At 40.4% G+C, this 15,596-nt stretch overlaps 1 protein-coding gene across 2 annotated transcripts in view; it reads left to right on the top strand.

Annotated features, from left to right (window-relative positions):
• Positions 1 to 15,596, top strand: part of LOC146361946 (capping protein, Arp2/3 and myosin-I linker protein 3-like) — a 33,693-nt gene that overhangs the window by 13,581 nt on the left and 4,516 nt on the right. For both annotated transcript variants that reach the window (XM_084921197.1, XM_084921196.1), the window contains exons 16-33: positions 438 to 542; positions 693 to 762; positions 2,201 to 2,282; positions 2,399 to 2,495; positions 2,725 to 2,779; positions 3,374 to 3,546; positions 3,659 to 3,727; positions 4,155 to 4,248; positions 5,359 to 5,457; positions 5,543 to 5,662; positions 5,748 to 5,861; positions 5,939 to 6,114; positions 6,240 to 6,327; positions 6,414 to 6,533; positions 9,966 to 10,032; positions 10,363 to 10,550; positions 10,901 to 10,980; positions 15,186 to 15,359. In XM_084921197.1, coding sequence (XP_084777323.1) covers positions 438 to 542; positions 693 to 762; positions 2,201 to 2,282; positions 2,399 to 2,495; positions 2,725 to 2,779; positions 3,374 to 3,546; positions 3,659 to 3,727; positions 4,155 to 4,248; positions 5,359 to 5,457; positions 5,543 to 5,662; positions 5,748 to 5,861; positions 5,939 to 6,114; positions 6,240 to 6,327; positions 6,414 to 6,533; positions 9,966 to 10,032; positions 10,363 to 10,550; positions 10,901 to 10,980; positions 15,186 to 15,359 — 1,971 coding nt within the window. The remainder of the gene's footprint in view (positions 1 to 437; positions 543 to 692; positions 763 to 2,200; positions 2,283 to 2,398; positions 2,496 to 2,724; positions 2,780 to 3,373; positions 3,547 to 3,658; positions 3,728 to 4,154; positions 4,249 to 5,358; positions 5,458 to 5,542; positions 5,663 to 5,747; positions 5,862 to 5,938; positions 6,115 to 6,239; positions 6,328 to 6,413; positions 6,534 to 9,965; positions 10,033 to 10,362; positions 10,551 to 10,900; positions 10,981 to 15,185; positions 15,360 to 15,596) is intronic.

Below are 15,596 nucleotides of genomic sequence, written 5' to 3'. Positions count from 1 at the left end.
GTCTCCATCTTTTTTTCTTTTTTTTTTTGTCAGTCGTTATCTTCATTTCTTGCTTAATGGGAAATCAGAAATGTGCTTTGTGGGAATCTCTGGAACATTGTGTTTCCTCTCTGTGGGTGTGTCTACTGCCGTTTAAAAGCAGAACTTTCGGCACAGTCTGCATAGATAAGACTCATGAATATTTAAGCAGAGCTATCTATCATTTGACCCCACTCGCTCCCTTCTCTTACACCAAAGCAATATTCACTCATATTTCTCATTCTTTGTCAGTAGTCTACACTCAGCTCTGCACTCAAATTTACCTGGAATGTCAACAGTGTGACTTCATCTGCTGTGTGTGGTCGGTTTCATCCCATCCCACTCTCTGTATTATCTCTTCACCTCTACATCTTCTCGCTTTGATCCTCTGTGGGGGGGGGGGGTTTCTAATCCAATAGGAAAGTGAAGGATACGCTGCCGTTGTTCCGTCAGTTTTTCAGCTCAGCTTTCAGCCTCACTCATGTCAGCCTGGCCTCTATGAAGCTGCCCCCTGATGTTCTGAGGTACCTACCATGTCACTTCTAATTCTCTATCCAAATATGCTCCCTTTTATCTGAACTCCTCTGCAATAAAGGCTGTGCCAGCGAGACCTTTAATACTCTCTCTGCTTGTCTTTTCCTTGTCCGTCATTTCTCTTCTTTCTGTCTCCGCAGGGCTCTCCTCACAGGGTTAACCTCCAATCCTCATATCAATGACCTTCATCTGGACATCAGCGGCTGTGAGGTGAGAGCTCATCTTCACACCTACACCGGATTTCAACACAGGAGGTGTCCAGGCGGAGTATTGAGCTATAGGTCACCTGTGTTTTCGAATCCCTCTGAACCAAATGCACAGTGCAGATGTGAGCTTTAACTTGTGCTTTCGGTTTCATTGACAGGTTTATAGTGCAAGAAAATAGCAAGCTTTCGTGGCCTCCATATGCAGCTGATTTTATTTACACTGGAGTGTATCAGATGAGTGTATCTTGCATCAGATGCAGTTGAGATAAACCGAAAAGTTTTATTTTCAAATTGGACTTTAAAAGCATTTTGAAAGGGAGTTTTACCAAGGTGAACTTAGTAAAAGTGTTCAGATTATTTACTGCAAGCAGCCATTATCAGTATTTTTAGACTAAAAATGGATCAAATGACCATGCATGTAATGTGAAACTTGGTCTCTTGATGGCAAACCAACAAAGAGTTATCAACTTCCCAACAAAGTTATTTGGGAGAGTTAGACACTCGTTAACACACCATAGCACTTGGCAGATTAAGTGTATTTCCCCCAGAAGGGAAGATGGCAGAATGTAAATATTAGCTTTGCAATTGCCTGGCAGTAGCTAGAAAAATAACAGTGTTTCTGCTGGTTATGTAAATAGACATCTGGTTTGTATAAGGTCATAAGTCTCTTAGTTTCAGCCCACAGTTTTATAGATTTACATTCTGCAGTTAGAAGCTTTACTTTTAAACTGACTTTCTTTTTTTTCTTTTTTTTAAATTCATCTTAATTTTGCTTTTTTTGTGTGCGTTGCCGGGGGTGTGTGTCTGGGGGGGGGGGGGGGGGGGGGGGGGCTTTTAATGTTTACCGCCTGTCACCATCATAAGCTTCTCCTCACAGGTAGATTTATGCGTCCTGCTGTGATTGAAGGAAAGAAATTAATATCACTGTAAATATAAAAGAATGAAGTTATTTTTTAGATTTGTAGCCTTTCAGTATTTGTCAAATTTATAGTGATATCTGTTGATATATGTCAAAGCACCCCAAACACAAATACCTCTAAATTATATTTATGTACTTGTAATTGTAGTTCTTTCCAACACTAAATACTGTAAGGGCAGAAGTGTCAGCTATATTATAATATGACTGTCAACTGCCAAAAATCTGTTATGCTTTTACTTATTTTACTAGATTTAAAGAGCTTACTAATGATAATCCTATATATTTTAAGTAAATCAAATAGCTAAACAGTACAGAGGATTGTGTACTGAAGCGTAAAGGGTTTCCCTTCTCTTTGAGCTGAACTGCTGCAGATCACAAACAAAGCAAAGCTTGCAGGCACATAAATCCATAAATTTGCCCCACTGTGGAAAATGGAACAATTCCCCAAAGACTGAAGTTAAAATGACTCTGATTCATGGCTGTGCACATGTTAGTTTTCCCATCTGTCTTTATCTCTCTCCAGCTAAGGTCTGCAGGAGCTGCTGTAATCCAGGAACTCTTCCCTAGAGTCTCCTCCATCGCTACTCTCGATATCTCCGACAACGGTACAGTGGCACGCTGCAGAACATCCCGCCGTGACCTTGACTTTTTATCCTTGGGCAGCTGAGGTTGGAGTGGGCTGCTAATGTCGAGCTGTGTGTGTGTGTGTGTGTTTTGACAGGTCTCGACGCAGACTTACTCACAGTCCTGCCAGCCCTCTCTAGACACCCTTCCCTCAAACACCTTCATCTGGGCAAGAACTTCAACATCAAAAACAGGTGCTGTCAGTGCTCTCTGTCACGCTTTACTGCAGTTATTTATGGATATACCCTATGCGCATGACTGTGTGTGTATCTGAGCACAAACATGCTTGCACTGCATATGCCAGCTTGAATATACACATTTGTTCTTGTAGTTCTGTTTTCATAAGTGGCTGCCATTCCTCAGGCAGCAGGAGATGACTCGATTCAGCTCATCCTGCTTTGTTTCCGTGTTTGTCATCTGCAGGGTTCTGGATGAAGTGTTGCAGAAGCTAGTTCAACTCATGCAAGAAGAAGAATGTGTGAGTAACTAGAATAGATATACAAAAATTAAAGGGCAATGTGCTTTGATTGCAAACAGTAGAAATAGAAAAAGCATAAATCAGCTGCAGAGACATTAAAATCCATCATATTCTGCAAAGATAAACTTAATTGACTTTTAGTTAATTAAATTATTAAAATGATAAATAATGTTTTTTTCAGAAGACTGAATGATTACATATATTTGTTTGTGTCAAATTCAAAATTAGAATATATTTTTGTTCATTTTTTTCCCCATATGTCAACTTTCTTTATACTGCTTTTAATTAAAAGTAGGGTTCTGCTTACAGTTAAAATACTGCTCAGATTCCTGGGCACATAATTTTTGCATTATGTTTCACTGGAGATGTGTCACTGTTTCATCAATTATTACTGTTCCTCTGTTAACATTGTGGGCGCAGTGTCTATATCACTACACACATTGTGAATAATTCATGCAAACAGCATGTAAAGTCAAGTCAAAGCACTATTTACTAAATGTCACCTCCTGGCTTCTCGTGCTACTTTTCTTTTTCCTGAACAGTCTTCTCCGCTTCGTTTATTAACTCACATGCTTGTAACCCCTCCCTCTATAGGCCCTTCAGTCTTTGTCCCTCTGCGACTCACGCCTGCGTTCTCGGGGCACCGTGCTAGTCAACGCCCTGGGTAGCAACACCTGCTTGAGAAAAGTGGATCTGAGCGGGAATAGCATGGAAGACATTGGAGCCAAGATGCTGAGCAAAGCCCTTCAAATCAACACAACACTCAGGTGAACGAAAGACTAAGTACAACGTTTTTTTCCTGGGTTTCTGCAGTCTTTGCAGTGACTTGTGCTCTGTGTGGAAGTTTGTATTCTATGCAACTCTGACCTTGCCCTGCAGGAGTGTGACATGGGATCGCAACAACACCTCCGCAGCAGGATTTCTCGATGTGGCCCGAGCACTTGAACAGTAAGAGTGTTAAAAAATATATATATTATCAACATCTATTCTGTATGTATGCCCACTGGACTCTAATCAATAAATAAGAGCATGTCTTACACATCTACTGCTAGAACTATTTTTAAGAAATGTTATTAAAGAATGTTTGAGAACATTTAACCATGTTGCTCAGCTGAGCAAATTGTTGTTTTCCACTTTGCTATCTTAAATGGTCCAGACTTGCCTTTAGGCAAAAGATGACATGGTTGCAAGGATCAAAGTATTACTCAGTCACTGAATGGCACAGGAAAAATATTTTAGGATGAGCTCTGTCCAGTGGGGATATTAACCCTAACTAACCCTGGACTCTGTAACCCACTTTATTTTCTCTTTTTAGTCTCTTACTGTCTCCCTTAATAACTTGTCCCTTCCCTCGTTTTCTGCTTTCTCCTCTCAGTAATTTCACCTTACAGTACATGCCTCTACCCCTAAGTGACATCAGCCAGGCGTACCGCAGCGCCCCTGAGAGGACAGAGCAGGCGTTGACCAAGGTTGGGACGGTTGGAGTAAAGCCACCAATAAAGTTATTACAGTACTACTTAAAACTGGGAAGATTAAAAAAAGCTTAATAGCTTCTTCATCAGTGGCCTGGGGACTGTTGGGGTAACTCAAAAACAGAGATAAAGAGCCCTACCTAACAACCCTAATCCCTAAAAGCTTTCAACCTGCAGGAAACGCTAGAGGGATTTAATTAAATTCTTCTAGTTCACAACAAAACACTTTGGTGTTGACTCTTCAAAATTAATTTCTGCCCTTTTTATAAATTCATCAAATGCTTTGAGGTCATAAATGAGCAGATGTTTATGACTGTAGACAAAGACATTATCCGAAGCAAATGAAAACAAATATGAGGTATTTGAATGAAAACTTTGTGTGCTCAAAGAAACGTGTTGTGCAAAAATTTGGACCTCTGGAGGAATCTGCGTAGTTTCACACAAAACAGTGAAATTCGTCAAGAGATGACGAGGTTTATCTAAAAGCTTCATATGTCTGAGATGAAGCTGTACTACAGGCTCATCGGGAAAGCAAGTTCATCTTAAGCCTAACTGTGAAAGAATGTTTTCTGCATATGTTCTTAAATTTCTGCAGCACTTAAGACTGAGTGCAAGCGCCTACCGCCTCTTAACATATTCTGTTTGCGGTGCCGACAAACAGACAGTGGTGAATAAATGTGCAATAATTTTGTTCATTTATTTTTCTGTTTACTTGTTTATGAATACATGAATGTAAACTCAAACAGCATCGGGAAAGTGGCATTTTAGGAGATTCGTAAATTAGACTTAACAAGCAAATTCTAGTTATTACTGTAATTATTTCTCTCTTGAGGAAAGGAGAGGGACAAGGGCTTTGGATAAAGGCTGTGTTAATTTCTAAGAGCTTTAGGGAGCCACCTCTAAAGCTTTAACAAGGATTCTACAGTCATCTTAGTCTTAAGATGCTTTTGTTGCTTGTTGTAAAATGACAGCACCCTCTACTTGGCTCTTTGCACTTTCTTCCTTCTGCTGAAATCTCCTTCTTGCATTGCCGCCTCTTATGTTCTGTTTGTGCTCTTCATGTTTTCGTGGTGAGAGTATAATCGTGATAATCGCTTTGCCGCACAGATCCAGCGTGCTCTGGTGAGGAACAACCAGACTCAGCGTTTCTCTCAGAGACAGGCTTTGCGGCTCCATCAGGGCCTGGTCACCAGCACCGCCGAACAGGTAGGGCTCGCCAGCGTGCGCTCGCGTCTGCGTCTGTTTGTGAGTGTTTGCACTTGTAACACTCCCCCGCCTGTCTGTTTCCAAGGTGATGGAGCGCCTCTGTGTGCGTGTCCAGCAGCAGGTGTGTTTATTACGGGGCGTCGGAGAGATGGAGGAGATTCAAGCTGCAAAACAAGTGCTAAAAGAGGCGAGGAACTCTCGCGCTGTGAGTGATGTGAAATGTGCAAGCGTAGTATTTGCATTGTTGTCACACTGAATATGAATGAATCCTTTCTCTGTGGTGCTCCAAGCTCTACCCTTCACTGTGTGAGCTCGCTCATGTGCTGTCTGTGGATGGGCCGGTGCGGCAGAGACTCGACTCCTTGGCTGGCGAACTTACCAAAGCTGCTGACAAGGAGCTGCAGGTACATCTAGCAGCCTCTTTTTTTGACACTGATATGTAACAGATGACAGAGTCACCGATCGCTGGCATCCATTGCAGGTGATTGTCGACTCCATGGTGTCTCTGTGCCGCGAGCTCTGCCCTCTATCTTCTTCTGCAGCAGAGAGATTAAGCCCACCCCTCTCATCTGTCTCTGAGCGCGTGTCCATCCCTCGCTCTGCCATTCGCACTGCCCTTATGGAAAGAGCAGCACAGGACATTCACAGAGCCTTGGAGTAAGTGAGACGCTGAAGCAGCAACAATAAGTCTGAATTTGATAAGAAGAATATTGATTTGCTCTCACTTTTACCAAGCTTCTTCCCGTCAGTCTCTCCCTTTCCTCTAACCCAATCTTCTGCAGAGAAGTAAAGCTGTCAGTGGTTTCCTATCTCACCAACTCCATCGTGGACCAGATCCTTCAGGAGCTCTATGCCACCCATAAGAACCTGGTAAACACAAAGCATTTACTGTGAAACTGTAAAGGATACACAGGTTTTGTTTGGAGCAAAAATTTTAGGAGTGCTGTCTTTCTCAGACTCGGCAGGTCTCTCATCTTAAATGCTGGGAGGGGACGTGTGAAGATGGGACAGGCTGGAGGTTTAACAGGCACAGGGACTCTCTGGACATCACAGATGAAGAGCTCAGCACCAGCATAGTGAGTGAACTTACGTGTGTTTTGGGACCCATATACGAGAAATATTCAATTAAATATTTAAAGTCAATTCAGTTTTATTGATATAATGCTAAATCGCAAAAACAGCCAAGAAGCAAAACCCCAACAGTCAAACAACCCCCTGTAAGAAAGCACTTGGCAATAATGGGAAGGAAAAACTCCCTTTTAACAGGAACAAAACCTCCAGCAGAACCAGGCTCAGGGAGTGGGAGCCATCTGCTGCCACCAGTTGGAGGGTGAAGGGAGTACACCTCACAAATTGGGAATTTGTGATTTTCTACATGCCTTCAATTGTGGTCGCTACCACAATCGCTATCAAATTTTCCAAAAAATTCAGCCTCCCAGAATTTTTTGTTGAACTTCAGCTACACTTTTGAAATTGCATATTCCTGAAGTCATAGCAGAGCGTTACCCAGGGTTCATGTGCTCCGATGTTAAATGAGCGGTTGCGAGAGGCACAGAGTTTAATTTTTCAATTTTTTTGTTTACTTTAAATCCTTCATTTTTTGTAACTATTTATCCAATTCAGGCTGGGCTGGAGCCGGTGGGCCAGTCTAGTCACCAGTCCATCACAGAGCCAACACAGAGAGATGGATAAACAACCACACTCAGGGCCAGTTTCAAATTTTCAAATTGCCATTTAACCTAACACCAATGTCTTTGAACTAAGGGAGGAAGTCACAGTACCTTGAGGAAGCATCCAAGCTCCAGAACACACAGAAAGACCCGTTTGAACCAGGTGGTTGAGACTACAAACCCTCTAATTGTAAAGCAGTAATAGTAAACACTGCACCAACATGCCATCGAAATGAAATGAGATAAGGATGCCATTAGTAAATATGAAATGATAACTAAATGTAAATGTTTACAGGAAATGTTTTACTTTTTTTTAGTATGCCCAATTTTATCAACACAAATGGGCTGAGGGGGCTTTTTTACCTGCAGCCCTCTCCATGTGATCTTTTCTTGCTATCAAACAAAATCATTTCAGAGATTTAAATTAATTTTATCCCATCTAACATTACCTCTTAGCAATCTTTAGCAAATTGAAAAAGCCCAGGAAGTAGCCCCCCCCCACCCCCCTCATTGCCTTCAGCATTTATTTTGCCTCTGAGCAGCTAGCTGTAGAAACCGAATACCTGGAGTTATGATAAAGTATCATGACTCTCATGAAGACCCTGAAGTAGTGTGATTTCACATATATTAGTCTAATATTTCAAACCGTTTTCAATTTGTGTCTGACATGGAAAGGAGAATTGTTTCTCAGTTTTGTATTTTGTTGCATAATCGCAATATTTCATGTTTGTCATTGCAATCATATATGCATCAGCGAGTGTGCTGATTAAATTAGGTTTACGATCCCCTGCTTGTTTATCCCGTTATTAAACTTGAGCACTACAGCTAAGGCAAAAACAGTGTTTCAGTAGTGACAAAACTTGCAGGAATGAGGACTTTTTCCTCCGGGTTTTGACATTTGAAACATTAAGCTGACTTTCCTGACAGGAACACTACAGTTAAAGGTCAGAAATATTGAAAGGCTCCTACTCCTTCACTGGAGACGCTTTAACAATACTTGAATTGATGATGTATAGTCAGTACAATTGTGTTTTGGCCTTTAGAAGCTTCTACTGATTGTAGTGATTGAAGCACGATATTGAATGTCCATGTTTCAAAAGGCCAATAATTGCTACCCTGAAAGCCTGACTGGCATTAAACAGAAATCAAGTTATTGTTAGATACAATAGACAATGGACAATGAAGAAAAAGCAGGCTTTTTATAGATGAATATTTAAGTTTGTGGCTCCCAATGATGTTGATGCACAAAATTCTGAAGTTATTAAAATATTCTTATCTTCTTATGGAGCAGCTACACCTCCTTCCCTTTCCCAGTTTTAAAATGAGTTCTCCGCTGTGTGCTGTATCTACATTTGCTCATTAACAGTAAATTAGAGCTTTTGTCTGTCTATTAGTTGCAGAATTCTTCTTATCATCTCTCCAAATGAGAAAACTAAACCTGAAACCAAATATTATCTGAATGTTACCAATATGGCTGAAATGTCGGGAGGCCGAATAAACCTGAAAAAAGGAAAAAAAATCAAATTTCTGCTGACGCACTAAAACAGCAGCTCAGTATCTACAACACAGCTGGTAAAACTGCAGGAGTAAAACCATTCCCCTGACATTATCTCAAGAATCTACTGTAAGTACGGGACTTTATACATCACAGTCTGCTCAATCATTACCTGCAAGGAATTTGAAACATTGCTATTTCATTGAGTAATACAGCTAGTGAAGATTGTTGTATTGCAAAAATGAAACCAATACCTTGCTGTCTCAACTAATACATCATGGACATTGTAGGCTTCAGTACTTTGGTGTCTCCGCTTTTTAATGAAATGCATTTGATCAAGCTTCATTTCAAATATTTTACACAATCACAGTCCGGGTCAATATTCTTGAGGGAAGTAAACGGTCTTTGCATTGTCTGCTCTTGTGCCTGATTTTGGTGACAGTAACAGTAATTGCTAACAATACCTGTGGAGATCCTCAAGGATCCGTCCTGGGTCTTTCTGTTATATTTAAAATGTAATTAATTATATTTACGTCTAATTTTGCACTCATAACCTAAGATTCACTTACCTTGATGGGCTATTGATAATATTAGCAGTCTTGTGAAGCTGGTGTCTAAATGATGGTACAGTTATATTGCAGATATATAAACCAAATGTTTGAGTTGGCTGAAATTTTGACCCCCTTATTGTGCTACTTTCTATTTCAGTCTGGACCAAATTGATGAGACTGGCAGTGTCATCCCTAGAGCAGCACCTCTATCAAGGCCAGAAACACTTAGCCAGCTGTTTTGTTTCTTCTGAAAATCTCTCTGCAGTAATTTATTTTCAATTGGATCTTTAACTTAAAACTTTGGGTTTCCTCAGTCTGTTTTTCTTACCTTTTCAAATCTGTCTCTCCTAACTGTAGCAGGGAGACCTCTGGTTTTTGTCAGCTTACTCTAACATGCCTCATGGCTCCATACACCAACTCCGCAGTTATGGGAAATATGCACAACAGCACTTCTGCTGATTTGTGGTTGCCACACAAGTCAGTCTTTTTTCATTGGGCCTACATTATACATATAAGGCCACTCAACTAAAGAAAGTCTTCACTGGGAACATTTTTGTTCTTTCTACATGTGAAATCCATAAGCTTTTGCTGGATTTTAAACAGCATCATGATCAATATGTCTAAAATTTGCGCCTTGATTTGACAAGTCTTCATTGGCAAAAGCGGTGATTGCCCTAAAGGTCGTCTTGTACAATATTTCTGTTGACCTGTTTGCCTGTTTGCATGCGTGTCTCGTTCTAATTCCTTCCCTCAGCATCTCAGCAACTTTTACTTTTTCTTTTTTTCTCCCAGGACACAATAGCCATTAAGAAGCACAGCTCTAGAACAAGACGAATACGACCTGTCTCCACCAGGCTGAGTGAGTACTGCTGTATAGCCTATTATCCTCTCTCTTCAGTCTAGCTCTGACCCCTTCCTTGTCTCTCCCGAAGCTCCATTAGCGTTTCCTGTTGTCGGTTTTCCCCTCTTTTCCATCTCTTCTTCTCAGAAGTCTGTTAATGGCTGTTATAATCTAGCCTGAGCCAAGTCTGAGTCACTATATGTCAGAGCAGTTACTGATTGTTTTGAATTTGATGACTTTGAAGCAGAAATGATGACTCCCTGTAATCTCTCCACTCTTTGACAGTTCCTTCTCAGTTTCTTGTCCTCACATCCTCTCTATCCCTTTGTTGCTCCTCGCTGCCATCAGGCCTGTGTGATGACTCCAGCTCCTCTCCACCCCCTTCTGTGCCATCATACTCGTCACCGCTATCCCGTTCGGCATCCTGGGAGGGTCTGTCAGAGCTGCCTACACAGGGTCTGCCCCTTCATCACGTAACGCGAGTTCGTCCAAGGCCTCCGCGGAGACACAAGGGAGGGCACATCCCGTCTGAGAGAGTAAAGCTGGCCTGATCTTGGCACTGTTTGACACATATTAAAATGTTAAATAATCTGCAGCTGCACCCAATAATTCAGTATACATCACCTTTACGCAAATCTCCAACCATTTATCTATATATCTATGCATAATTCTCCCATTTCCCAAAATATGTGCCTGCTGGCGATGACTGCTATCTTTGCAGAAGTAATCTATTCAATTGGGTGCCTGCAACTGGATTATGTCATCTCAGTAAAGGCATTGTAATCCATTTGTTTTATTGCAAATACATAACATTCACAAATGAAACCCACTAAACTGACCTCTCTAAAAAGATTTTAAGTGTGTGTTTGTGTCTGTGTGTGCACAGCACTGCAGTGAAAATGGAGGGATAAGCCCTCTGGATGATGGACTCCCTGATTTCTACACGAAAAGAGTGCTCCCTGATAGGTAAGAGTTTGTTTTATATTTGCACTTTGACAATACTTACACTCTGTTAGCAACCTGTCAGCTGTAATTCTCTCCTGACCTTACAAAACATTCCCTGAATATTGCATTTCAAAACTGTATCTCACATTTACTTAAAATTACTGTTGTTTCCCAAAGAGCTCCTACTTTTCCCACCAGTCATCATTTTCCGTTATTTTGCTGCACTGTGAAAATCAGCAGACTTCACGACTGCTGGAGCAGGGTAATCCATCACAGTGAACTTATTGTCACCTTTAGATTATTGTTGCATAGTTGTGCAGGTGTTTAGTAAGCTGTCCAAGAGTTGGTTGTTTTACCGTGAATACAAGAAGACATGTTTACACCCGGGTTGCTTTTGGGCTTCTTTATAATTTGAATACATGAGGTTGTGAATAAATTTTTTGTTTTGGTTTTGTGGGATTTTTTTGCAGTCATCACTCTGTGTTGTCAGACTGCCTTTGAATGCGCTAACAGCAAAAAGAGCCATTTTTATTTCTAGACATCTTTGCAATGTCTTGAAAAGATGAATTTTAACTTACTTTTTCAACCAAATTTAGACATACAGGGATTTATTTTTAAAGCCATGACTACCTGACAAGATTTAGCCCAGAAAACAATGTTAGTGGTTGGTCATTTAGTGCTTGGTGGGTACAGTCGGAAGAAGATTGTTTGTCAGTCTGCAGTAAGATATATTTAGCAGGTTTTGTTTTGGGACAAAACCCACCCTTCTGTCCACATATTTGGAAAGCATAAGGCAGGGAAAAAATAGCTAGCTTTCATTTGCATACTGGTGAGCAGCAGCAAGACCCTAGCAGAGAACAGAGTAGGCATCAATGACAAAGGGCATCATATTCATTAAGGCAGACAGAATGCAAAGAAGGAACTGTGGTGGGTTGCAAGGTGGCTTGCAGGTGTGCAGTAAGAATGTGCAGGAGAAAACTCTTTAAAGACGGTGTCTTTTTGTGATTTGCAAACTGGATATTTACAAAGATGAGGATCAGCTGAACCATCAGCCGATACGGACTGTTACTGAGATCAGCTGATTTGTTAAACTCCAGGCTGAATTTACCCGAGCTCAGCTAATGCTCTGTTCAGTTTGTGTAAATAGTTATAATAACTGGGTAAAAGGAAAATGGGTACATGGGTTGAAGCAATTTTAAAATGTATGATGTGTGCAATACACATCCATAGATTGCATTAGGGGAATTACAAAATAAGTAACTCCAAGAGAATTTTTCATCAATCGATATAATGATTTCCATCCGATTATGTAACAAAGAGGGAAACTGTCTCAGTGGCAAGCCAAGAAAAGAAGATAACAAAAGACACAATATGAATAGACAAATTATTGTATTGCACTGAAAGCCAGGCACTCTGAAAAATGTGTCTTTCATAGAATAAAATAGATATTTGTAGCTAAAATCAAACTGCTTATCTTGCTAAGATGCTGAGCTGTCGATTCATTTCATTTCAATTCATTTCAGTTAAACACAGAAAAAACTAATAATGACTTGAAAGTGACCCTGTTTTGCGTTTCCTTCTTTTCTGTCTGTGTATATGGTGCTTCTGGTAATCATGGCCAAAGCTTAAAATAATGAGGTCAGTGTATGTATAAGTACAACTAATCCCTATAAGCAAAAGGCTCAGGCTTCAAACTATTCTAACAGCGTTTTTCTACTCTTGGCTCTGTATGGCAGAGAGAAGGGATATCCTAAATATGGTAATCCCAGGCATACATCTCCTAACACCCACTGTTTAGATGGGCTTTTTTATAAGGGACAACCAATCAGAAGAAAGTTTCCTTAAGGGAAGGATGAAGAAAGCTCAAAAAGCTTGTTTCAGAGGATGAGCTGAGGGGTGCACCAAGGCCTGTTATAAGATGAAAGACATAGTTTCAAAATCATGCAAAACTATTTTAGTAATGTCCAAGAATAAATATATAGAGGAAATGAGCATAGTGGGTTCCCTTTAATTCTTTGAAAACAATCTCGGGCACCACTTGTAATATCTCAAGATAAATAGGTTTAGTATTTGTTCGGTAATGTTAGCTGGTTATTTTCCTTATAAACAACAGTAGTCCTACTGTGAAAGCCTGTTGAAAATGGTATTTTATTCTTAATTATGCCTTTTGAAAAGCTGCCTTTGTATGTGGTTACATTTTTTGATGCACTGTGTTGAGTATGTTTCTCCGTCAGTGCATTTGATTATATATTTAAACATCAGAATAAAAAGAATTTTTAAAACAGATACCTTCAAAGGGTTGAAAGGTTTTCTACTTACTCAGGAGGGGTTTCTGCATCTCTGTTACTTTATCTCTTTTTCTTTTTTCTTTCTTTTTTTTTTTTGCAGGCTGTTTTTGATTATTATTCCTAATTAGTAAATGTGATATTTTTAAACATTTCATTATGTTAGTTTGTTAACCAAGATACATTTCCGCAATCTTAGTTCACTAATCCTTCAGTCAAAATGTCTGCAGTTTAACTGACCTGGATTCAGAAGAAAACCCTGCATTTCAAGACATAAGATCAATGATTCTTCCTCCTTTGTTGTGAACCCTGCTGAGTTCTGACAGCGTGTGTGTTCACACCTTTACTGAGCTGTTATTTTAATTGGCTTATGCTTCATGATTTTCATAAACCAACAAGACTGTTTCTGTGGCCAGTGTGTTGTCTGTCTTTGATGCAATCTCACGGCGAGGTTTGGCTCGCTCCATATGTCCCGCTGTCTGCTCGAACATTCAGAGGCAGATCGAGCAAATTCCAGCAACCCTCATCTCTTCTTAATTAAATCATTAACTTTGTGATGATTAGTGGAGCTGGACTGTTTAGAGTTTGTGATTTGGTAGTAAGATGATCGGTCAGTTGGTGGTTGCATGTTGATGATCAAAGTAGTCGTTAAGGTACCTCACAGAGATCTCCAGGAGGTACTTTGTGACCTAACGTCAGATCTGGTTTGGTGGTTTTGTTCAATGTGTAATCAGTTGCTGCAGTGTTACAAAAATAAAGACAAAGACACAGAGCATGCAGTTCAGCTTCTACATTGCATCTCATATCAGATCCTGCAACAGTACTGAAAATATCTCTGCATAACTTTATTCCGGTCCTTTCAGTCCACATGTTTTCACCTTTTTTTCACAGTTACTAAGAACAAGAATGCATTTTTGCAGTAGGTGTTCTACAATTTCACATGTATTTGATCCTCGTCCTCTCCTATTTAAATGGTGCGCAGTCATGCTTGCACCAAAAATCATAGAGTAAAGTTAATAACCTATAGTGACTTTTTTCCAAGACGGCTCTCAGGGACATAAAATCCACCACACCACAGCTTGCCAGCTATCAGTGTTCAGCGTAAAGTTGCTGCCTGAGACTGTCACAGGTCACTAAACTTTATATTTCCACACAAATGATCAAAATAGATACACAAACTCATACAAATGCAGTGCATAGATCAAAACTTTAGTCTTTTCACTCCACGTTATTGTTGTCACCCTTATGTTTCCTGGTTCAGCTGTTAATTGGATCTTTGATAGTAATGAAGCAATGAAGACACAGCACACTCCTTTTATCTTCCCGATTGTATCTGGGGAGCAGGCACAGGTGTCTCTCCCTAGTCCCAACTCTGCTCAAATGCTCTAGATGTCAATACTTTCACCTGAAGTGTACTGCAGCTCTGCTAGTGTGTCCCCTTGTCCAGCTTTATAAATCTGAAACATTACTCGCTTCTCTGAGGTGACAACAAATTCCTGAGGCTGCTAAAAATTAACAGTCAACTCTCAATTTATTTTTATCCATTTTGTTAACACAAAAGTGGCCACACATTGCCTCAAATGCAAAACCGTCATTTTAATATGTGGAGATGCAGGTTTCATTTTGGTGAAGCTGGATTCATAAACAGCATCCAGAGCTTATCAGAATCATGTCGCGTCTTTCCACGCGGAAGCTCGTGAGGCGAAGTCGGTGCTTTTAAAATGATTACTTTTGTAATATAAAAAGTGAACTTTGGATAAATCACTGTATACCACGAGATGTAGCTTAGCAACACACAAAACGCAGCAGCCGATGAGACAGCCAGGATGGCTGTGATGAATTCAGTGATATCCTGATGGAGGTGACTCATCTGTAGACACCAAACATGAATGTGCTGGAATGAACCATGTGTGTTTCATCGATCTCTCTCACCTCTTGCAGTCAGCTCTCGTCGCTGCACAAAGCGCACTCTCTGAGGAGGAAGAAGAGGAGAAACATGCTGGCCATCTTTGGTTTCCGTAAAAGCCGCAACCAAACTCTGTCCCATCCGGGGCCCGAGTCAGAAGCTGAGGTTTATGGAGATGGGAGTCACACTGTTGCTACAGCACCCATGGGGTTAGTGTATTTGCACGCACACACATGCATGAGGATTCTTCCCAAGAAAGATTTGGCCTTGAACTCACAGATGGAAATACAAAACGTCAACTAGGACTTTATCTTTCCATATTCAACTCTACATCTTCACATCTTTTGCTTAGTATCTTGATTCTTGTGAGGACACTCCACAGCACTGAACCCTATGAATAGTTCAACAAATATCACTCTTAATCTTCCTTATTTCTTTGTTGATAT

The sequence above is a fragment of the Perissodus microlepis genome, chromosome 23, assembly GCF_051167445.1.
Source record: "Perissodus microlepis isolate ML-2025 ecotype Zambia chromosome 23, ASM5116744v1, whole genome shotgun sequence".
Taxonomy (NCBI): domain Eukaryota; kingdom Metazoa; phylum Chordata; class Actinopteri; order Cichliformes; family Cichlidae; genus Perissodus; species Perissodus microlepis.
This window is presented reverse-complemented; position numbering and strand designations above follow the sequence as displayed.